Genomic DNA, 23,469 nt, shown 5'->3' with positions numbered 1-23,469 from the left:
CCCTGCTTGGAGTCATAAAAGAGAGGTAATTTCCCTTCTCACGTCTCCTTTATAAATAAACTGATGAGAGAGAAAACAAGAGGAGAGAGGGCCAAAACGCTTCAGACTAAAAAGAAGATTTACAACAAAAATTCCTCTTTCTTCCACGCAATCCAAACCCCTCTTCTCTCTCTATTATTCTCTTTTCTTCTCCCTTCAATCCATTTTCCCCTGTTTCGACTTCTCATAATTAACTCATACCCGTCTCTTCTCATCGCTGAATTTCCTTCTCTTTGTTTTGTGGCCTTTTGGGGTCAATTCCTTTACTGGGTATCTGCAGGACTCAACAAAGTTCTACACTCTTTCAGGGTCTCTCTTCGCATAATCGCCCCTAACTTTTTGTGGGTTGCTGGTAAATCCCTAAAAATTTCTGCTTTCACTACAATTTTGGGTTTCTTCTATGAAACTTGTACAAATTCTTATTTTTGTTGTTCATGGATTTTTTTAATTTTAATTTAATTATTATTATTTTTCATTAAGTTGATTAATGTCTTGTTATTTGATTGGACATGGGTTCTTAGATTGATTTCTAGTTGCCTAAACTAGCTCTTTATATAGTAGCTGTTTGTGTTTGTGTGCCCAAAATCTTCAAGTATTGATTATATTGTAGCTATGTAGGTTTTTAGCTTAGAACATTCTAATAATGTGAAAGATGCATTCTTTTGTCTGTTTCAGTACAGTAATTGCACAGCTCAATTATGATGATAGGTCTTTCACTATTTTGTGATTCTATATTTGTTATTATTGTTATTAATTTTTTTTGAAGGGGTGGGGTAAAGAGGCCTTTATTCATGTTCAAAATATAGTTATCATTGTTTTGGTTTTTGAGGTTGGTAACCTTTGCTTGCATACACAGTCTCTGGACTCGTTGGAGTTCCTGTAAAACAAAGCAGTACATCTAAAGTGTTAGTATTGCATATCTTTGATTCAACAGGTAGTAAAATCATATCTTAATGTTACTTTCTTTGGCCGAGCTTGGTTCATATCTGTTTATCTTTGTTATTTTTTGATTTAGAGTTCTTTAGGTTGAATTTGTGGAACAAGATATTAATTTGGTAGAGAGTCTTCCCAAAACTTGACGATTTACAATTTACAAACATATTAAAGACATTGAATAAATTATCAATTGCTCATAGAATTCTTAAAACTGTGGCACAAGAAGTTATTCTTTTATGATGTATATATATATTTTGACGTATTCTTTCTTCGTTTGGGAGCTAAGATTAGTGGTATTAGAAAATTTGATCCAGGGAGTTGGGGTTATAATGGCAAAGTTTGAGCTCCTTATCCTTCGATTTCTATTATATTTCGTACCAAAATTCACGTAGATCCCTCTCAATCAATCATTAAAACCCCAATGTACCTTAGAAGATGTTATGTTGAAGCCAAATGGAGCTGGAGCCTAATCAGAGTACTTTCAATAGAACCATAATTTACTGGAGCCTTCTCTCTTCCTGCCCACTAAGAATTTCAAGAACACTAACTTTTCAAGGATACTTTTTTGAGGCAGCCCCTCTCCATTAGGTGAGAAAATCAAACACCCTGCAGTCTTCTTTGGTATTTCTTGGAGTAAAACCCTTCTAGAATCTTGCTTTGGCTTCTGTTATTTATTGTTTATTCCCGCTTAAAACTAACGCAGAGCTTAATTTCAAAGTAGAAAAGTTTCATGGTTCTGTATTGAAAAAGAACTGATACTTTGACTCAATCTTTAATCAAATTCTACATACACATCTTCACTGGTTTTACTAAGGATTAATTTTTAAATTTGATTATCCTAGCTTCTAATCGGTGCCCATTGTATTAGGAATGTCATGGGTGAGTGCTTTTTGAGAAATGCAACATGTAGATGTAAAATTGTGCATGTATGGTTGTAAACCTTATTCTCATTTCTTCACCTTACTCTTAATTATTTTCTCTTGCCACTTATCTCAAAATCTAATTTGGAAATATTGGGATAATGTAAACATTTAACTGTAGCTTTGGTTCAATGATTAGCAAATCCACACATTTTGTTTAAGTGTGAGGTTTAGATCTTACTCCAGGCTAATCCCCAACTTGCAGTTCCAATGAACTTGAACAAAAATTATAGATTGCATTTTGATTACGCACTCTGGTTATCGCCTAATAAAATATTTAGGGACGAATATTAGGTGTCAAAACCCTAAAGGACTAGTTAACCCATACCAAAGGTATTACCGTAGGAGTTTGTGTTTCATCAAACATGGTTTCTAAGGTCGACTTTTGAACTGCAACCAGGGGGTCAAATAATGCCAACGTAAAGTTCTATTCTGAAGAATTACTTTTTTCAGGGCTGCAACCTTTAAAATTTTGGGGAACACTTTAATTGTCTGATAGGTACTAATTAAATTCAAACTAGGAGGTCATATGGTACCTGAGTAGATATGTACACACTTCAATTTGATAACTCTTGTCCTACGTACTCTTTAACCTATATCTTTGCTTCTTTAATATGGATCAATCATATATAAAGTTTAATATAAACCTTTAAGGTTCATTGATTACACATTAACCCATGTTACATGTTCAGGATATATCGGGCATGTGATTGAAATTAAGATTATATATATATATATATATATATATATATATATATATATATGTATGTATGAATTTTGGGCATGTTCAATATATGTCTGGGAGTTAAAATTCAATTAAACAAATTTTGTTAGAAGAAATTCATTTGACTTGGCAAGTCCTAATTCATTGTTATGAAATGAAACTGAAGATTGCATGATTTGTTAAGATTTGGGTGAGCTATGGGGATAACATGACTTTGGTTTTTATTATTTCATGGCTTTACTAGTGATACTACTATTTAGTCTTATTCTGTGAAGTCTGCTATATTTTGTTTGTTTGTACTTTTATCCTGCTGATCCTCATCAGTAATGCTGTTTCTACTTTCTGAGACAAGCTTCAGAGAGAATAATCTTATTTTTTTTTTTACTCTTTCCAGCACAATGCATTAATTATTCAATCACTTTGGGGAATGGACTGGCTGTATTTGTTGACTGTCAGTGTGTGTGAATGATGTTCAGTGGGCAAAGGGGTGCTAATGCGCTTAACATATTTAAATGGAAACTGGGCGGTGAATCATCTTTGACGACAGGATTGCTTAATGATGTGCCCCCTGAAATTGAATTATCTGATTACCAAAGAGCCCCAAGTCCTGGTAGTGAAAGCCCATCCGGGCTTCTTAATGGTGAAAGCTTGAATGTGGAACCAATTACTGATTTGGACCTGTTCTTTGAGAGGCTTTATAGCTACTATTGTGAGAAAGGGCTTTGGTGCATTATAATAAAGTGGATAGTTGAGCTCTTGAGCCTAGCTTTTACCATATGTTTCTCAGGATTTTTCTTATTGTATGTTGATTGGAATGGTCTTCGCAATGCAAAGTGTGGGATGGATGCAGTTGAATCTGGTATTAAACCCTGTGATCTGTCTAAGGAAGCTCTTCATCAGCATCCGTTAACTCCTTTTTCGCTCTCCAAAGCTATTATTGTTGGGTATTTGGGTATATTTTCCATCTATTGGATCTTCTGTTTTTTAAGGTTTTTTGCACAATTAAGGGACATTCTAAACATCCGTCAGTTCTATTACAACAGGTATGTCTGGATGTGAGAAATTTAATTTTGTTGAAAATAATTTTTGTGAATATTAATGTGTATATTGTGCGTATGTCTCTCTCTCTGAGGAAGTAAGGATCCTGTAGTTTCCTTGGGTATGACCTTCATGTTTCAGTATCTCATTATATATAATATATATTATATATTTTTCTGCAGCCTCCATGTGACAGACAATGAAATAAAAACCATGCCATGGGCATCAATTCTTGAAAAGGTTGTTCATTTGCAAGTTTCACAACAATTGTGTGTGGTCAAGGATCTTTCAGCTCATGATGTGGTGATGCGATTGATGCGGAAGGAGAATTACTTGATTGGAATGCTCAACAAAGGGGTGCTTGCTTTTCCAATCTATCAGTGGGTCCCAGGTGCTGGTCCAGCTGTCAAGAATGGCCCGAATGGTACTCGTAATTGTCTAATATTAACAAAGACTCTTGAATGGACCTTAAGTTGGTGCATACTGCAGAGCATGTTTGACAGGTGTGTGGCATATCCCGCTTAACCCCCCAACAATATATATATATATAATATTAATAATAAAAAATTTGAAAAATTGGAAGTTTTCACCTTTTATGCATTGTTGGTAGCCACACTGTATGCAGTTAACAACCTATTGGCAATTATGGGCACTTATTACATGTCCTTCTATTTTACTTTTGAAATGCGTCCAGAAATTTTGACACTAATTCAAAGCAAGTATCTCATTGATACTTATAGTGAGAACTTTGTAAGGAGATGTTATTGGTTTGATCTTGTTTACTGTTTGATCTTTTCAAGATAGTGACTAGTGAGTGCTAAGCTAAGAAGCACGGAAACGGATACGGGACATGGATACGACACAGACACGGCAACACGGCAAATCGTAAAAAATTAGGGGACGGATACGGTGGGGACACGACGAATAATAAATATATATTATATATATATGATGATATATCTTTAAGAAATTAAGAGTAAAATTATTTTTATCAACTTACTAATGAAAAAAATTAGAAAAAGAATTTGGGTTTAGTTAAAAATAAAGGTACGAATCCATAAAAGATAAGAAATTCATGGAAACGACGAAAAGTATTGTTGTGAACGGAACAAAATAAGTATCGAGTGTTTGTGAAGAGAGAAAATAAGAAGAAGAAGAAGAGGAGAGAGAGACCATCCACCGGCAGTGAACGGCAGCTAAGCTTGGTCAGTAGGAGAACAAGAGAGCTAAAGCTGATCGTGCAAGAGTTAGAGAACTTTTGAAATAAAATATAAGCCTAAATATATGATTATTTTAATATAAAATTGTTTTATAAAAAACAACTTTTAAGTAATTATGTAATGACTATCATATTATGGGAAGTTATTAAACAATTCCTCATAGTTACACTTTAACAAACCTTTCTTAAACACCCCCAAGAATGCACTTATCAAAAAAAAAAAAAAAAAAAAAAAATCCCAAGAATGCGACACACGTGTTGGAAACGTATCCATGGCGTGTCCACAGCGTGCCCGAATATTAAAAAATATATAAAAAATTCAGACTCGTATTTTGGCGTGTCTGGCGTGTGTCGGTGTCCGACATGGATTCTTTGCCCTTTTAGGTGTGTCCGTGCTTCCTAGGTGCTAAGTCTTGAAAGAGGAAGGTTGTGTTGTGTCAACAGCAGATAGTGTAAAACCTTTTAGCCAGACCATTTTTAAACATGGATACTTAATTCTTCTAATTGAATGTAAGGATGTCTAGCAAAAGGGGAACTCCAAAAGGGTTTTGTGCAGCCTACCTCATGTGTTGCGATAACTGGAAAAGTTCTTGTGAGTCCAGTTGTTACATTATCACCTGCCCTGTATTAAGGTTTATTCATCTATTTATTTTTTGTTTGGATGAAATTTTGGATACTTCACTTTTAGGGGATCCTGGGTGAATGTTTTGATTGTTCTCTTTATTCTTAGAGATAGATGATCATTTTTTGTTCTGAATGTACTTTTATGTTATGATTGTTCTCTCTATTCTTTGAGATAAATAATGAATTTGTGTTCTAAATATACTTTGTTTCTGCAGAAACTTTTGTGTTCGAAGGGACTTCGTTTCTAATCCTAAAACCTTAAAGAAAAGGCTTATGGTAGTTGGCCTTGCTATGCTGCTTCTTTCTCCGTTTCTTGTCATATTCATGCTGGTATATCTCTTCCTGAGACATGCTGAACAATTCTATAATCATCCAAGCACAGCATCATCTCGAAGATGGTCAAATCTCTCGAAGTGGATATTTAGAGAATTTAACGAGGTACCTTCCTTTCTGCTCGTCTTTTCCTAATCTACAGTGCTAAATGCAACCTCACTTACACACACACATATATACATATATGAGTTAGGGAGGGAGGGAGGGATATAGATATAGATGTTTGTCTTCTGTTTTTAAATATGTGTGTCTGTTTGGGTGGGTTTTTGTGTGTGTGTGTGTGTTGTTTTGGGGGGGGTGGGGGTTGGTTATGTTGCACAGATTAACATCTGCTATTTGTATTTGAGCCGCGGAAGGAGAATTCTGCGTAATGATTGAGTGATGGTAGGAACAGTTGTGCATAAAATATTTATAAAGTTTAAATTGATGACTTAAGGGGGGGAGGGTTTATAGGTCTTGTAGAACTTTTTGGCAATTTAAATTTCAGTTGCTGATTTACTATTAATTTGGTTAAATTTGCTTTTAAAATAACAAAGATATGCTTGCAGATATCAATAAAGAAAAACATTAAAAGTAACAATAAAGCAATAAAGTGCACACCGGATTTTAACGTAGAAAAGCCCTCAACTAGGGTTAAAAAAATCACGGGACCTAGTCAGGAAAATCAATCAACTATGAAGAAAGTGATGTACAATCAAGTCACAATTCAGTATCCTCGAACACCTAATTGATCTCTAGACACAGCTAACACCAAATCTTTAGTACCCTCAAAGATCTCCAGGTCATCAACTGCTCAGTCTACAACGTTCAGTGCCCTCGAACCTCCTCCTTCAGTTATTGATCTCAGGAATTAGTCATTCCAAACGAGAATCTGGTAGATTGCTCTGAATAGTTTTGAAGTAGTCTTTGAAGCTGGACATCGGAATGTTTCAACACCAGTAATACATCAACTAATCCATACAAGAATGTATGATGAAGGATGCAAAACAAAAGATGCACTTTATCTCACAAGAAAAATACTCAAAACTATATGTAGTATGCGAAGAACGTAAGGTTGTGATTCTTGTGTAAGAACAACTAAAAGTTTAAGAGGTTTTGTAAATATGAATGAACAAAGAAAAGCTCTCTCTGAACAAATAAAAGCTTTCTCTGGTATAGATAACCCTTTGGAGCAGTTGGTTCAGCTCAAAACTCAAGAAGGAAGGAAAGATCTATTAAAATGCTGAGTTCTCGATCCACGATCTATTGATAATTCCCTTGATCTATCGTCATTAACTGACTAACATTTCGAAGCTTAAGGGACAATTCATGATCGATGACTCAAATCTATCAACACTATGTCATAGATTGTCAACTATCCAGAATGCTTAGAATTAATGCTCTGCATACCTCGATAGATTCCAAAGTAGGCTCGATTGACTGTACACATTCCGGGGTGCCTACTGCTGAAGATTTTTAACACTTAGGCTCCATTTGTTTGGATGTAAAATATTTTTTAAAAAATACATATTTTTTATTTTCTGGTGTTTGGTTGTCGTAAAATATTTACGAAGAAAAAAAAATTAAAACCTAACAAAAATAACTTACCCATCAATTTTCGGCAAGTTATCTTACACGTTCTGCCCAATAGATTCGACCTCAACCTCGAACTAGGCCTTTGCCAAACACCGAAAACAAAAAAATAAAAAACATTTTACCTGATAAAGGAAAATCTTTTCCAAGGAAAATCTTTTACTTTGAAACAAACGGAGCCTCAATAAAATGTTAACTTTTTGTTTTTCGAGACCCTGCATTATAAAAACATATATTGATTCAAAATAAGTTTATAAAAGCTTTGAAATTAAGAACCATGAATATGAATGAGTGAACCTAATGGGTGAGAGTACATCTCAATGTGAATTTTCCTTTTTACCCTTTGTTGACGAATTTGATGAATTTATCCTTTGTTGAAGCTCATCTTCATCACAGAGGTAATTTGCACTTAACTCACAATTAGGACAAGTCTTTCTAATTAAAAATAAACCAAAAATTACATTGCCATGTTTTGTTCTACAAAATTTGCCAACATTAGTCCTATAGACCTAACAATTCTTATTCTGAAAAATTGATTTGGAACATGTCCTGAAAATTTTATAAACAAACTGCTGCATCAATTTTAACATGTTCTCAAGTTAATGGTTCACCTTTGTGATGTGCACAACCGGTTGAACAGATAATGTATAAAATCTATTTTCCGGGTTTTGGGTTGAGTTTTAATTAAGTATCTCACTTCTTTCCCACTTATGTTTTATCCGTTAAAATTTGCTTGTCTTCTCTGTTGTGAGTTACATCAAGATTGACAATAAAATAGTGGATGCAGCTAAATTGTTAGCTGATGTTGGGGGTCCCATTCAAATATAATGCTCATTGAAATTTAAACGTGACCAATTCTTTTATGACATGCTTTTATCTCCACGTCAATTGTTTCTTCTGTTATCTTTCCTTTCCCGCGTATAACTTGACGTTTCTCAGCATGTTGTTTTCTTGGCATGTTATCTTTTTGGTAAGTAATCATTATTGTAAAAATATGTTCATAATTGTTAGGTTGTTCCTGCCAAAAGTTTTGGCAGTTTCTCTTTAAAAAACTGTTTGTTAGTTTCCCTATTCCGTATGCATTGCTTATGCATATTCTACTTCACGTATGTTACTTGTATATTAAAATCCTATCATCTGTGTGCTTCAGGTTGACCATTTGTTCAAGCACCGGATCAATAGCAGCATAGCTCATGCTTCTGATTATCTAAAGCAGTTCCCCTCACCTATTATATCTATCATTGCAAAGTTCATCTCTTTTGTTTTTGGTGGCTTTGCTGCTATTCTGATCATTATAGCTTTTCTGGAGGAATCTCTGCTGGAAGGCCATGTAATGTATTCTACTCACATCACCAAATATATTATTATTATTACACCATGTTCATATAGGTAAATGCCAGAGTGATTTAATCTTAAGTTTTTTTTTTTTGGTTTTAAAAAATGCAGATATTTGGTCGCAACTTGTTTTGGTATGCTGCTGTTTTCGGAACTATAACAGCTATTAGTCGGGCTGCAGTGACCGATGAACTTTTGGTTCTTGATCCGCAAGGGACTATGTCTCTGGTTGTCCAGCACACACACTACATGCCAAAGAGGTGGCGTGGAAAAGAAAATACTGAGATTGTCCGGATTGAGTTCGAAACTCTATTTCAGGTAATTATGCTGAAGTGGTTTTTTCAGGTGATGCAAAACCAGAACTGGCTTGAGTTTTTCTAGCAAAAAATCTTAAAATTTCCCCTTCATATATTTTTTTGGTGTGCTAATCAAGTAGCTGTTTATTAAAGAGGATTAATTCCAAAGCTGACTTGTAGGCTGGATGAGTTTGTTTGACCAGCTAGGCTATTTAGCTTCCCGCCTCTATGCCTTTTTTTTTTTTTTAAAAAAAAAGAAAAGGAAAAGAGAACTTTTGCAGTTAAAGATTTCAGGTAAAGTTTTATCTGCTTTTATTAAAAAAAAAAAAAAAAAAAAAAAAAATGGAAAAGAGAACTTTTGCAGTTAAAGATTTCAGGTAAAGTTTTATCTGCTTTTATTAACCGATATTGTCAAAAGAATTGCCAAGTTGCATATGCATGTCGTATATTTCTTTCCTTCACTCCTAATGGAGGTTTAATTAGAAGTCATTATTTATGCAACCAATTAGGTTTGCTTAAAGAATAGTGAGAGTGTGGTTTTACATGCACTCTACAAAGAATGTGCAAGGTCTTTACGCGTAATCTACTGCTTGATAAAGTCCTGTACGAGTAATCTTTTGCCAGAATTGGACAATCGGTAATTACTTAATATTTCATCGCATAAATTCTTGCTGTGATTATTGTGTATATAACCAAGAATTATGACCTGAATATTGCAGCATGTGCACTCTTCTTTATTGCATGGTTCAATGGGGAACTGTGAGAGTATTTAGTACCCCCAACAACAACAACAATAATAAAAAAAAAAAAATAAATAAATAAATAAAAACAACAACAACAACAAAACCCACTCCTTTATCACATTCTCGTGTTTTCAGGGCATAAAGTCTTCTGGCGTGAGTGATTAAGAGTTCCCTTTATAAATTCACTTGGTCAACATGGTTATTATCATTCAATAACTTTTACTTGCTAGAGTTCCTAGCCATTTAGTGCTTGTGTTAATGAGTTCCATTTGGTGCAGTACACTGGAATGATGCTTCTGGAGGAGATGGCTTCAATTTTTCTCACTCCGTACTTACTCATATTTGTTGTCCCAAAGGTTGTTTATTCATTACTTCTCTATTTATTTATTTAGTTTTCTATGCTATGGGTGAGATGGTTTTTGAGCTGAAGCTTTGTCAATGTTGCAGCGGGTGGATGACATTTTGCAGTTCATTGCGGATTTCACTGTGCATGTTGAAGGTGTTGGTCATGTTTGCAGGTTAATATTCTGATTTTTAATATTTATTTTTCAGATGTTGCATTGGTAGTATGGCTTCTACATGTTCCTCCCAAACTTGGCAAAAGAACTTATAATCTGATATGATCTTCTTGCAGCTTTAGTGTCTTTGATTTTCAAAACCATGGCAATAGCAAGTACTGTTCAGCATACAATTCAACTCGTGCCGAGAGGAGTTCCCAGGGGAAAATGGAGAAATCATTCTTGAGGTATAGTTATTGCTTGTGACTCTCTTGTAAGACTGATTAGGAAGGGGGCATAAAACTTTTCTCGTCTTATAATTCATAATTTCGTATGTAAGATTCAAATTATTTCTATGGTAATTCTGATTTCTACATTATCGGTGCTGCTGCCCATGTTGAATCTTCTTAATTTACTTGCAGTTTTCAAAATAGCTACCCTTCATGGGTTCCAAATGCTCAGGGAAAGCAATTCCTTGCGGCTCTTAGAAATTTCAGGGACCAAAAGTTGCAAATGCAGGGAACAAGGCCGTCATATTCGCCCTCTAGAGTGCAGCAACAGTCCCCATCCCCATATTTGAGGGGCCAAGGTGACAGAACCAGTTTCTTCTCAAGGGAAATGCGCCACAATATTCCAGAAACCGACTGTGAATTAGGTTCCATGTGGCCAATCAATACTGATCAGAGGAATTATCCTTATATTCTTGACTGGTATTATACTGCTCAACCTCACCATTTAAGTAATAATTCAGGAGATGTTCCAGCAGGACCTTTTGACGCTGACGAGGAAGGCCCAAAAGACTTTTGGACGCCATCCCACTTGGCACGAAATGAAGCAAGATATGAAGATAGCTGGGGAGGCCTTTTTGAGAACCGATCAGAGAGTCATCTGGAAGCTTCTACATCAGCTCCTTTGTTCCGGGAAAGCGTTCTACATCATCATGACTCGCATGATGTGCCTCACTCTTCCAGGAGCCATTGGTGGGCTAGAAGTAATCCACATGGTGTAGACCCCCAGACAAGTTTTCTTGAGCCTCCAAATTTCAACCACACAACCTCTGATAACTACAATGACAATATATCCAATAGAAGTTTGGAGGAAGAAGAACAGCACTTGGACTGGAGGAGCTCTAACAGGTTATCCCGGACCTACTACATGGATGATTTAGATGGAGGAGAATTTAATCTTCCCTTTGATGATATTTATAGTAGACCTTCGGAAAGCCCCACGAATCCAGATCCTGCAAACTTAGTGTGATCAATTGAGTTTTCAGGTATTTGAAACGTGTATCGGTTTCCAATAGTATGGACTTTGATCTTCATCCTTAACTTAAGAAGGAAGCTCTATATTATTCTTTGTTGTATATAATTCTTTAGAAGGTTAGATTCTGAACATGCATCCACTTGATTTAGAAGAAGGTGGCCAGTTGTTTCAAAGTGTCACCTTAAGCCCACCAAAAATGTAAAGATGGGACCAAATCAGTTATTGATCATTTCAATTTTTATTTGAACAAAGATATTACTTCTAATCTTGGGGATGTTTTTGTAATTTTGAGTTAGGGACTGTATGGATTGCAAATATATTTGTTCAGCTTAAAACTAGGCGGACCTTTTAATGAAGCAGATGTAAAGTATGTAAAGTGGCAGATCCAGGAGATCTGGACCTGTGCCTGGCATCAAAGATTAAAAATTATATTAATCATTGATAAGTTTCTATGTTTTGAAAGCATAGTATGATATTTTATGTTTTTAAAAATACACATTTCTGAATTAACCGTAAAAGGAGGGACTTAGATCTAACACCGTCCAACATTTGATACAATAATAATAATACAATACATTTCCGTCAAAGATGTAACAAAGATTGTAACGTTATCGATTTAAATACAGAAGGCCTATAAGACAATAAAAAATCTTAATTTTAAAGAAAATGTCAAATAAAATAAAGCTTAACAAACATTCAATAGGCATCTTGTGAAGTTGCATCTTAATTTCTGAATATGGATATGGATTGTGGTAACGTTCATTCTTATTGGGGTTAAGTGCAAAAATCCTTGATATATAGGGTTTGTGCATAAATAGTCATTACTTGTTAAAAATGTGTATTTCAGTCCATAAAATTCAAAAAAGGTGCAAATAAGTCCTCTGACTACTTTTGGGTCAAAATTGATATAAAATAAATTCAAAAACCCTATTTTGCCCTTGGGTTGAGTGCAAAAAAATCCCTCTACTATGGATATAGTGCGAAACAATCTCTGTATGGTATAAAACCCCCTTATACTATTAATTTGGTACAATTACCTCCATGTTCGCATAAAAAGATATTAATACCCTCTCTAATATAAATGAAATAATATTTAAAAAATTAGGCAATGTAAAATTACCATTTTAGATAATTTATTTATTTATTTTTTTCTTTGTATTTGGTTGATTGATTTGTAGGTCATGGTGGTGGAGGATTCAGAGGCGGCTGTGGTGGTGGAGGGAGAGGAGGAAGGGGCTTTGGAGGAGGAAGAAGCCTCGGAGGCCCCAGAGGTAGTGGCGGCTTAAAAAGTCGTGGTGGTGGTAGAGATGGTGGAGGGAGAGGAAGGGGCAGAGGCGGCCGCGGTAGAGGTGATGGAGGGAGACAAAGGGGCAGAGGCGACCGTCTCATCGTTGTAGAATGAGACCTCAACCTTTCACCATTAACCAAACTCTTGCGGCAAACTCTCATCTTTACCAGACGACAAACACCAACAGATTCAGACCCTTCTCATCAGTTGCCATCACCGATGACACATTAGCGGCATCCCAAGCTCGCTGTCCTTCACTGTCGCCAATAACCACCAACAACAGAGTTTGTGATGTGGCTTTGTTTGATGGTACACTGAGTTAACTCAACAGATCGACGTTGAACTTTGGCTATGAGGTTGAATTGAATGGCCAGAATAAATATGGTGGAGGTGGTGGAGCGTAGGAGAGAAGGGTAGAATAGGAAAAGAAAATGGCAAAATAGGGTTTTTGAATTTATTTTATGTTAATTTTGACCAAAAAGTGATTAGAGGGTCTTATTTGCACATTTTTTTTTGAATTTTATGGACTGAAATGCATATTTTCAAAAAGTAGGGACTATTTTTGCACAAACCCTATATATCAGGATTTTTTTGCACTTAACCTAGAAATTTATATTAGAGAGGGTATTAATGTATTTTTATACGAACAGAGGTCATTGCACCAAATTGATAGTACAAAGGGGTTTTATATCACATAGGGACTGTTTTGCACTATATTAATAGTATGTATTTTTTTTTTTTTTTTTTTTTTTTTTTTTTTTTTTTTTTTTTTTTTTTGCACTTAAACCTTCTTATTGCAACCATTTGTTCTTATAAACCGAGCCTTGTGAATGAACATTTTAATTTCTGAATTGGAGGATTTTAAATTGAGACCCAATCTATCCAAATTCTAACTTTAATTTAAAATTCATGTACTCAAAAAGAATCTCAATTTAGGTTGAGAGTTGAAATCTTCTTGGATCACTTTTAGGTAATTTTTTTCTTCTCATTTTACCCCTTCAGGGATTCGAACCTTCACCAAAGATAGATGAGATATCACTAAATTACAGGACCCTTTGTGGTGCTCTAGGAGACTTGACATTACCATCTCCACAAGGACAAAATAAATAAAAAAAGGGTTGCGATGATTCATTTAACACCATTGTAATATGCATGTAGGTCATATAATCTTTATAGGTTTTGAAAATCGCTTAACGTTATTTTAGGAGCGAACAAAGATCTCCCCCTCATTCGGCCGTTAATGGAGCGATAAAAATACTAAAATGCCCTTCCTACAATTAAAATAAAAAATAGTAAAAAGTTCAGTTAAAGAAGGGCATTTTTCATATTTAAATAGTAAAAATACTATGCAGTAAACAAAATTTAGTTAATGTAAAAATTCAGCTAAAAAATAATAAAAAATTCAGTCAAAGAAGGAGGTTTTTGGTATTTAATACAATTAATTAATTAAGTGCGAATTTATTAAGGTACTTATCTACGGTTGACTGCCTAAAAGTTTTAACTTACAATATTTTTAAAAAGTTATATATTGAGAGTAAAAAAAAAAAAATTTATTGGTGTTTTATATACACTTAGCCCATTAAAAAATATTCCTTTTCTTTTATATCCACTCCGTTCCAGCTTTTTGCCGAGTTAGTGACTCGGAACTCAGTGGTCGTCTAGTCGGCAAATTTTCTCTTGGATAATGTCAAATCGCACCGGTCGATATCACTATTTCCGCATCACACACAGACTGAAAGCGCCTCTTCAGCTCTGTTGAGGGTTTTTCAAGGGTTTAATCACAGTCGCTACATAACCCAGAAATCAAAATCACAAACCCAAGAAACCCTTTTAGATCAGCCATGAGAAGAGCTTCATCTACAGTTATTTCTTACATCTCCCCACACACCAAATCCTGTTTCTCTCTCCTCTCCAGGGACTTCACAAACCATGTCTCCTTACAGCCCATCACCACCAATGAGCACAATCACAATCACCCATCTCCGACCCATCTCAAAAACTGCAACAAAACCAATTGTTTACTCCTATCAAAGATCAAAACCCAGAAATTCCAGGCACACCCATCTCGAAATTTAAACACCCTTGCGGACGAGGAATCCCCACAAGTGTCCTCAAGGCAGAGAAAGATAAAAGAGAGATCACAACTTGAGGAGGCTTTTGAGTCTGCAAATACCCCTGACGACATGCTCAAAGCATTCAAAGACATGGAGGCCTGTTTCGATGAGAAAGAGCTTGGATTGGCTTGCTTGAAACTCGGCCTCAAATTTGACCAAGAAGGTGAGGACCCTGAGAAGACTTTTTCTTTTGCTAATAGAGCTTTGAAAGTATTGGATAGAGATGGTAAAGCGTCTTTGCCTCTAGCTATGACTTTACAATTGTTGGGTTCTGCTTGTTATAGCTCGAAAAGGTTTAATGATAGTTTGTCGTACCTTACTAGGGCTAATAGGGTTTTGGGTAGGTTAGAGGAAGAGGGTTCTTGTAGAGTTGAAGATACTAGACCGGTGCTTCATGCGGTTCTGCTCGAGTTGGCGAACACGAAGACAGCAATGGGAAGGAGGGAGGAGGCTCTTGTTACTCTTAAGAAATGCTTGGAGATTAAGGAAATGACTTTGGAGAAAGATAGTAAGGAACTTGGTAATGCAAATCGGGATTTGGCAGAGGCATACGTCGGGGTATTGCACTTTAAGGAGGCATTACCGTATTGCTTGAAGGCATTGGAGATACATAGGGAGCAATTGGGGCATAATTCAGTTGAGGTTGCGCACGATAGGCGGCTTCTTGGTGTTATTTATACTGGTTTGGAGGAACATGAGAAGGCACTTGAGCAGAATCAATTGTCACAGAAGGTACTGAAGAATTGGGGTCTCAGTTCTGAGTTGCTCCATGCAGAGATTGATGCTGCCAACATGCAGATTGCATTGGGGAAGTATGATGAGGCCATCAATAGTTTGAAGGGTGTTGTTCAGCAGACTGATAAAGAGAGTGATGATCGAGCTTTGGTCTTCACTTCAATGGCGAAAGCCCTGTGTAGTCAAGAGGAATTTGCAGACTCAAAGAGGTGTCTTCAGATTGCTTGTGGAATCCTCGACAAGAAAGAGACTACATCTCCAAAAGAAGTTGCTGATGCATATGTGGAGATATCAATGCAATACGAGACAATGAACGAGTTTGATACTGCAATTAAACTGTTAAAGAAAACACTGGCTATGATTGAGAGGATACCACAAGAACAGCACGCTGAAGGAAGCCTTTCAGCAAGAATTGGGTGGTTACTTCTCCTAACGGGCAAGGTCCAAGATGCCATTCCTTACTTGGAGAGTGCTGTAGAAAGATTGAAAGAGAGCTTTGGTTCCAAGCATTTTGGGATTGGGTATGTTTACAACAATTTGGGTGCAGCATATTTGGAACTAGACAGGCCTCAGTCAGCTGCACAGGCCTTTGCAGTTGCAAAGGATATCATGGACGTCTCCCTTGGTCCTCACCATACTGATTCAATTGATTCATGTCAGAACCTTTCAAAAGCTTATGGTGCCATGGGAAGGTAAGAATATAAGAAGGCCTTGCCTGATTTCTGGTTTCAGTATCATCACATGACATATTCTTTTTAATTTATTAAGCATGGGAATCACACTGCAACTTTTATTATACTGGTTCATTAAATGTGATGATTCATTTTCATTTTACTTGAGGCTCAATTATTTCTGAATTTTTTTTTCTGGAATTTGTGTCTTTGATCTCATGTTTTGAAGAAACTGTTGGGATAATATGATTGTTCTGTCATTCTTACCTATGCCTTCTGCATTTGTGTTTCTTATAATGATCTGTAGAGTCAAGGGATGTTGGCGTCTCTGTTCTCTATGTAATGATTGTTATGAAATTAAAAATAAATAAAAATAAAAATCCTAGATGACTAGATCCATATCATCAAGGTAATCAGTTGAAAAAAGCTCCCACTCTCAGTAGAATTGTAATGATGTTGATGCTTTGTTTACAAAAGATTAGGTAAATCATTGTCTTTTTCTTTCCTAGTTGATACTCTCAACAACCACCCCCCCAACAAAGGAATTGTTTGCACGGTCACCAAAGAGGAGTCGAACCGTAGACTTGATGTTTCATGAGGCACCAAAACCAAGTGACTTACTATAATAGATGGGTGCTTCGCGATTCGACTCCAAAGCTTAAGCTATTAGGTGGGGCTAACACCCAACCCATATATACCCATTTCACTTCCTATCTGGATCCAATGCGGGACAAACCTCTAACACTTATTCACTTGAGCCAACCCCTTAGGGTATTGTTCTTTTATCTTTTGCGCAAAGCTACTTTGGATATGTAATTTGCCTATACTGGCCTTCTAGGAAGCACTGACACGCCTAAAAGGGCAAAGAATCCATATCCGACACGTGCTGGACACGCCCCGACATGTGTCGGACACGCCATAAAACGTGTCCGAATTTATAGCTCTTGGGACGTGTTCCCGTTTGAACGATTTCTAATACATTTTACTTATTAAAAAAAAAAATTGTGTTCGAATATTTTATATTTTTTAGAATATCCGGATACGCCGTGGACACACTTCCGACACGCCATGGATAAGTGTCCGACACACGTGTCTTATTCTTGGAGATTTTAAAGAATGTTTTAGAAACAATGTTGAGTTTAAGTCTAAATATGAGGAGTTGTTTAATAACTTTCATTAATATGATGGTAATTACTTAAAAGCTTGTTATTTCATAAAACAATTTTATATTTAGACAATTAGATATTTATTCTTATATTTTAGTTCAAACGTTCGAACTCTTGCACGATCATCTTTGACTCTCTTGTTGTCCCACCAACCAAGCTTGGCTACCGGTGAATGGTCTCTGTATCTCTCTCCCCTCTTTTCTCTCTTATTCTACGTCCTCCTCTTTTCTTTCTTCTTCACAAACCCTAAATACTTCTTTTTTTCCTTTCACAATAAATTTCTCTCTTTTTCCTTTTTCCTTTTTAACTAAGGCCTAATTTTTTATTTTTTATTTATTTATTTTTTTCTAACAAAACCCTAATCCTCTTTGTTTTTTTGCTTTTTTCCTCTTTCTTAACCCTCTTTCTATCATTCTTTCTTTCTCCCGTAAAACACATTTTTTTTTTTTCATTATGAGATTGTAAAAAATAATATTACTCTTAATTTCTTAAAGTACAACATCGTATATATAGAAAATATAATTTGGCTTGTCCCTGCCGTGTCTGTTTCCTAATTTTTTAGGATCTATTGTTTTGCTGTATCTGTGTCGTGTTGTATCTGTGTCCTGTATCCGTTTCCGTGCGTTTTAGCTGGCCTTGTTCCCTCACATTATCACGCTATGTATACCATGTTTTTTTACCTTTTGCATAAATCTACTTTCTAATATGTAATTTGGCTATACTGCCCTTGTTTTATCATATTTACATATATTTTTCACCATCGCTATAATTTTTTTGATAGTATTTTACACCATCACTACAGTTGTAATAATAACCTAACATGCCTTGTCCACTCTCCTATATGTATGTGTTCAAAGTGTGCACGCTAGTTTTATCTTTTTGATAACCCGAGCCTGCAGTTGGTAGGCCAAATCCATCCAAGTGATTGAGTTGAAGCTTTGGGCATAGAACGGAGCGATCCGGGGAGAGTAGAGTCCAGCAACATTGAGCCCGAATAGACTTTATATTGTATGCATTCTTACATTAGAAAAAAAACATTTTAGGGACTGTTGCTTGGGGCAATGTTAAAACATTGGAGTTAACAAGCGTGAAAATGTTGGTTGAAGTCTGAAGAACCTTCGTACGAATAAGAGCTTTAGATTAGGTTCTAACTAATTCTACCCGTCCTAACTCCAAAATATAGAAGCGACCACAACTGGGTAGTAGGTGTGTTTGTTTTTGTTTTCATGCTGTTTAAATCTTAGATTTCATGCTGTTTAAAAGCATTTTGTTTTATTATAAAAAAAAGACAGCATGGAAGCATATATTTGTTTTGTTGGCTGTTCTACCATTAAAAGAGAAGTTGATAGTTATATTTGAATGTTGATAAATTTTAATGCTAAATAATGAAGATTTATGTAATTGCAATAAATCAACACTCGTTAAACGAAATTGTGCCCAACAACTCTCAGTCTACCACCTTCCCCCCTAGTACCTCTACCACACTATCTAGTTTCCACCTCAAACCGCCCCCTTCATTACTACCATGATCTTCTTTAGTATTATATTTCAGCTACCCCGTAGTTTGTCTTTTCTATATGGCTCCGTATGTGAGAGAAGGTTATCTAGGCTTGTGTCTATTTTACCACAAACGACTAAAATGGAAGATAGATCAGAAACTAGATGCACTCAATGTGATATTATTAGTGCTTTGATTTGTCTTACTTATTTTTGGCTAAACCTCTTCCTGAAATTGGAGTTTGAAACCTTGGACACAAAAAGATGCACCTTCATTCTAATATGTAACTCATGTGAACAAAAGTGCCCTACTCTAAATGTAGAATTGTATTATATATATTGTAGTTCTGATCCAAATGTAGCTTGAGTTGGTGACAACTTAAGATATGAAAATAAGGTTCCATGTGAGAAATTCCATGAATTTGTTAGCATCCTTGTACGATCATTTGACTGTTCTCAGACTCAAAATTGTATGCCAACGCGCATCAGTATGAGCTTTACTGTTACATCAAGCAATAGTAAAAGTCAAATATATGCCATAATGACATGAAAAGCAATCGACATTAATTGGACACAAGTCAAAGTGAAATCATTGTTTGTGTGCAAAGATCATTCTTGTATGGTTGTATCACATTTACATTGTTACATATTTTGTAAAATCATAAGCATTTCTTATACGGCTTCAACTTTAATTAGAACTTTTATGCTCCTATAATCAAGATATCCCTTTTTCCTTTTCAACCACAAAGTGGAAGTATACTGATTCTTTAGCACTGGGCTAAATTTACCTTCAGGCTTCCAATATTTGTTGCAAGATCTATTTTCCCCCAATTCTGATTAATGAATAATGCTGTTGGAATCTTTTTCTTGCCATTGAAGGTGATGTCATTGGCATTAGATCTTGGAGTTCAGTGATATAATTACCAACTCTTATAAAACTGAGAGGACAGACATGACTTCTATATTGCATCATAATTGTCCTCACAAACATCACATAGTCTGTCCCTGTTTTATGTAGTTCTTACCAGAACCCCACTAATATGGAGAGACGAATCATGAGAATGACCTTGAGCATTGAAGAGTCAGCTTTATTTGACCTTCTTGTTGCATGATAATAGATAGGATATTTTAGTCACCATGATTAATTATTTTCCCTTTATTTATTTATTTATTTTTTATGAACTGGATTTTGTTCTTTTGGTCTGCACATAGTTTCTACTGAGCCTTGACTCCCAGTTATGTGGTGGGCATTCTGGCTATGTTGTGAAAAATTGTTCATGGATATATCCTTCTTTGTTCTTGGTCTTGGTGCCTATTTAATGAACTTATTTATCAAAGGGAAAAAAGAATCCTTGAATCTTAACGAAGGAACTTTTACATGAGAGATTGGAGGTGATGTAATTATTTCTTCTGCTTCATTCTAGGGGCGCCTCTTTTATAATTGTTATAGATGCCGGTAACATATCTTTGCAACCTCTTGTCGCACTGGCTGATGGTTAATTAAGTCTCTTTTGTGAAGGATCTGTTGTATGTGTTTTTGCAAATAAAGTCCTTTTTCCAAATACGTTGTACAGGATGCAAGTTAGTCCTTTCAAAAGAAGTTGCCAAGAAAGTGTGCAATGGGGTGTCATTATATTGGAAAACCAGCCATATGGATATTTTTAAATGGACCTAAAGCCAACCACTTAGGTCTTGTTTGGTAACACTTTGAGTTTTGGTTTTTTGTTGCCATTTTCAAAATTTAAGGGCAATAACAAGTCGTTTGGTAACTAGAGTTTTGCTTTTTGACATTTCAAAAAAACCAAAACTAGTTGCCATTTTATTAAGAAATCCCACAACTTCAAAAAGGAAGCTTTGGTTTCTAGTTTTGATTTTAAGCTATGAAAGGTACTGTAGCGGGGCACTGTAGTCACTACAGTGCCCCCTTGAGTTTTACAGGCCTCTGTCTCTTAAACGACGGAGGCCACAAAGCTATTCTCAAATTCTCAATACAACACACACACACACACACACACACACACATATATATATATATATATATATATATATATCAATCTATAGTTTTCTCACTCCTTTCCTCTATCTCTTTAAATTGGGTTTCTATATCTGCAAATTAGAAAATTTCTATCAACCCTAAAATAGTAACAGTCAAAGGTTTTGCTGTATATTTTCCCTAATCTAATTTGGTTTTTGGTGAAATCCCTACCAAGTGTTCATCAATGGCAGAGCACTTAGTATGCTGCGATTCTGGCAAGGTGCTGTTACTGATTGGCAATGGAGAGTGGTGACAGACGGCGGCGAGATTGTTTTGGCGGTGGTGACGGCTGCTGGCTTGGGTTGGGAAGGTACAGCGAGATGCGTTAGGCTTTGGGTTGCAATTGGGCCTTGTGTTTTCTGGCGATTTGGTCTTTGGGTCTTGTAATTGTGTTTGGGTTGATGATGGTAGGTTGTTATGGTGGCCGACAGTGGGGTTGGGTGATGATGGAGTTCGGGTCAGGTGGTAGGAATTAGGATTTGTTTGGGTACTACTAGGGTTTAAGGTTTTGCTTGGTTGTAGTATAGTCATCCCACACATGATAAACTTTAAGAGAACAATGAAATTTTGGTTACCAAACAAATTTTATATTTGTATTTTAAAAAATTCTACCGCAAATGTACGTTACCAAATGTGTTTTGGTTTGACAAAAATAACAGCACAACTTTTCAAAATTTGTCATTTTCACATAAATGAAAGCACAACAAAAAACAAAAACCACAGCATTACCAAACAGGCCCTTACTGCATCATTTTAATATTTGAATTTCTTCAGTTACCTCTTTCACCTAGAAACCACAAAGTCCAAGACCAGCTTATTATTCTCTGTAGAGACTACAGGGATTATTTTCACTCATTGTACTCCTTACACACTGGTTGCTTGTCTTACTTTTGTTTATAGTTGTAAAAATATGTTGTTTAACCCCATATCTTGGATTGTGCAGCTACGCCCTTGCAATTGAATTCCAGCAACGGGTAGTCGATGCTTGGAAAGGCCATGGTTCAAGCGCAAAAGATGAACTCAAAGAAGCTTGCCGACTCCTTGAACAGCTAAAGACAAAAGCTCGTGGTGCTCTTGCGGAGGAGACTCTAAAGGACTTGCCCTTATCTGACGATAGTGATATGTCAGAGAGTGAGGAACCTGATATGCCAGAGAGTGAGGAACGATCCCGTGCAATTTAGTAGAATTATTCTATAAATTACTACAATATCAAGCACAGTACTGTAAGCTTCCTTTCTACTTGAAATGGTGACGGTTATTGGTTGCTAATTTGATTTCTTAATAGTTTACGTGTAGCAACTAGCAAGTTATTTAAGGTGCCCAAACAGATTCTGAAAACCTACTGCTGCTATTCTGTAAAGGAAAATGATATTTCATACTTGCAAAATCAGCCTGGCAGATGACTCTGTTTGTTAATGGGTACGATTTTTTGCTCTCGCCCATGGCATTGGATGATTTGAAGCCCTTCATACATGCATAATCGGCCTGATAATTAACTCTTTTAATTCTGCTCACTTGATCATCTATTTAATGGAATATGTTGGACATTGCAGAAAGTCACTCTATCTTGTAAGAATGATTCCCCCATGATGTGCTTGAGCTACATTTTCGCTGAGTGTCTCAGCTTCAGTATAAATAAAAAATTGTATAGTACTTGAAGCAAATGGCCTCCCACTTTAAATAATGCTTGCAGGGATGAGATTGTCTGGACTAATCTCAGTAAGCGCGACAGTCGTGTGTCGTTATGTGGACCCTGAATCTGTTTGTATTCAATCTGAAATTTCCTGATGATGTTCACATTAACATGTATTTTTAAATCAAACTTAGTTGCTATTATATTGCCTGCATTTTCATTTGGGATTCATTTGATAAAGTATTAGCATGTTCCTTGAAGTTACCGTTAATCAACCAAAAAGTTCCCATCTTTGCTTGCACACAACCTGCAGCTGGAGGAGACAAGTCAGGGTTTGTAATTTTTTATTCGCGCTCTGAATCTGAATCGCGAAATGGAAACCCCATAATGAAAAGGGCGACCTCGTAGTTCTTGATTTGTGAAGATGCGTTATTAGGCGTTCCATTTTATTCTCTCATTTCCCCCTCAGGTGGCAGGGTTTGTAATTAATTCATGAATATGTTAGAGAAAATGTTTGTTATATTAGCTGATACATTACTTACCCAGTAATCTATAGTATTCTGAAATAGTTGTTTTCCGCTTATCCTTTCCCCATTTTGTTATCCATGTTTAAAACTATTATGTGAAGGGTCAAGGCTAAGAATATGTCAAAGTGGATTGTAATATCTTCAAAAGATTCAAACAACAGAGAGCATTAATTAGTTGAAGTCAATTTTAAGCTAGGTCAGTGACTAGTCAATTAATCTATATGGTGTTCATGGTATTTTTAGGCTCTCCATTTCCAATTAGAA

At 35.9% G+C, this 23,469-nt stretch overlaps 2 protein-coding genes across 2 annotated transcripts; both read left to right on the top strand.

Annotated features, from left to right (window-relative positions):
- The first annotated feature begins 59 nt into the window (after positions 1 to 59).
- Positions 60 to 11,804, top strand: LOC132306820 (autophagy-related protein 9). The gene is made up of 10 exons (XM_059804389.1): positions 60 to 391; positions 3,014 to 3,662; positions 3,840 to 4,160; positions 5,716 to 5,938; positions 8,556 to 8,735; positions 8,852 to 9,058; positions 10,058 to 10,135; positions 10,227 to 10,297; positions 10,414 to 10,524; positions 10,699 to 11,804. The coding sequence occupies exons 2-10, from the start codon at positions 3,085 to 3,087 to the stop codon at positions 11,531 to 11,533; spliced, it is 2,604 nt and encodes an 867-aa protein (XP_059660372.1). The 5' UTR covers positions 60 to 391; positions 3,014 to 3,084; the 3' UTR covers positions 11,534 to 11,804.
- Positions 11,805 to 14,458: 2,654 nt separating this feature from the next.
- On the top strand, positions 14,459 to 22,481 carry LOC132306819 (protein KINESIN LIGHT CHAIN-RELATED 1). Its single transcript, XM_059804388.1, has 2 exons — positions 14,459 to 16,368; positions 21,989 to 22,481. The coding sequence occupies exons 1-2, from the start codon at positions 14,669 to 14,671 to the stop codon at positions 22,224 to 22,226; spliced, it is 1,938 nt and encodes a 645-aa protein (XP_059660371.1). The 5' UTR covers positions 14,459 to 14,668; the 3' UTR covers positions 22,227 to 22,481.
- The last annotated feature ends 988 nt before the right edge of the window (positions 22,482 to 23,469 follow it).

The sequence above is a fragment of the Cornus florida genome, unplaced genomic scaffold (assembly GCF_030987335.1).
Source record: "Cornus florida cultivar Cherokee Brave unplaced genomic scaffold, ASM3098733v1 CherokeeBrave_3.0.0_Hap2_Chr05, whole genome shotgun sequence".
Classification (NCBI taxonomy): Eukaryota; Viridiplantae; Streptophyta; class Magnoliopsida; order Cornales; family Cornaceae; genus Cornus; species Cornus florida.
This window is presented reverse-complemented; position numbering and strand designations above follow the sequence as displayed.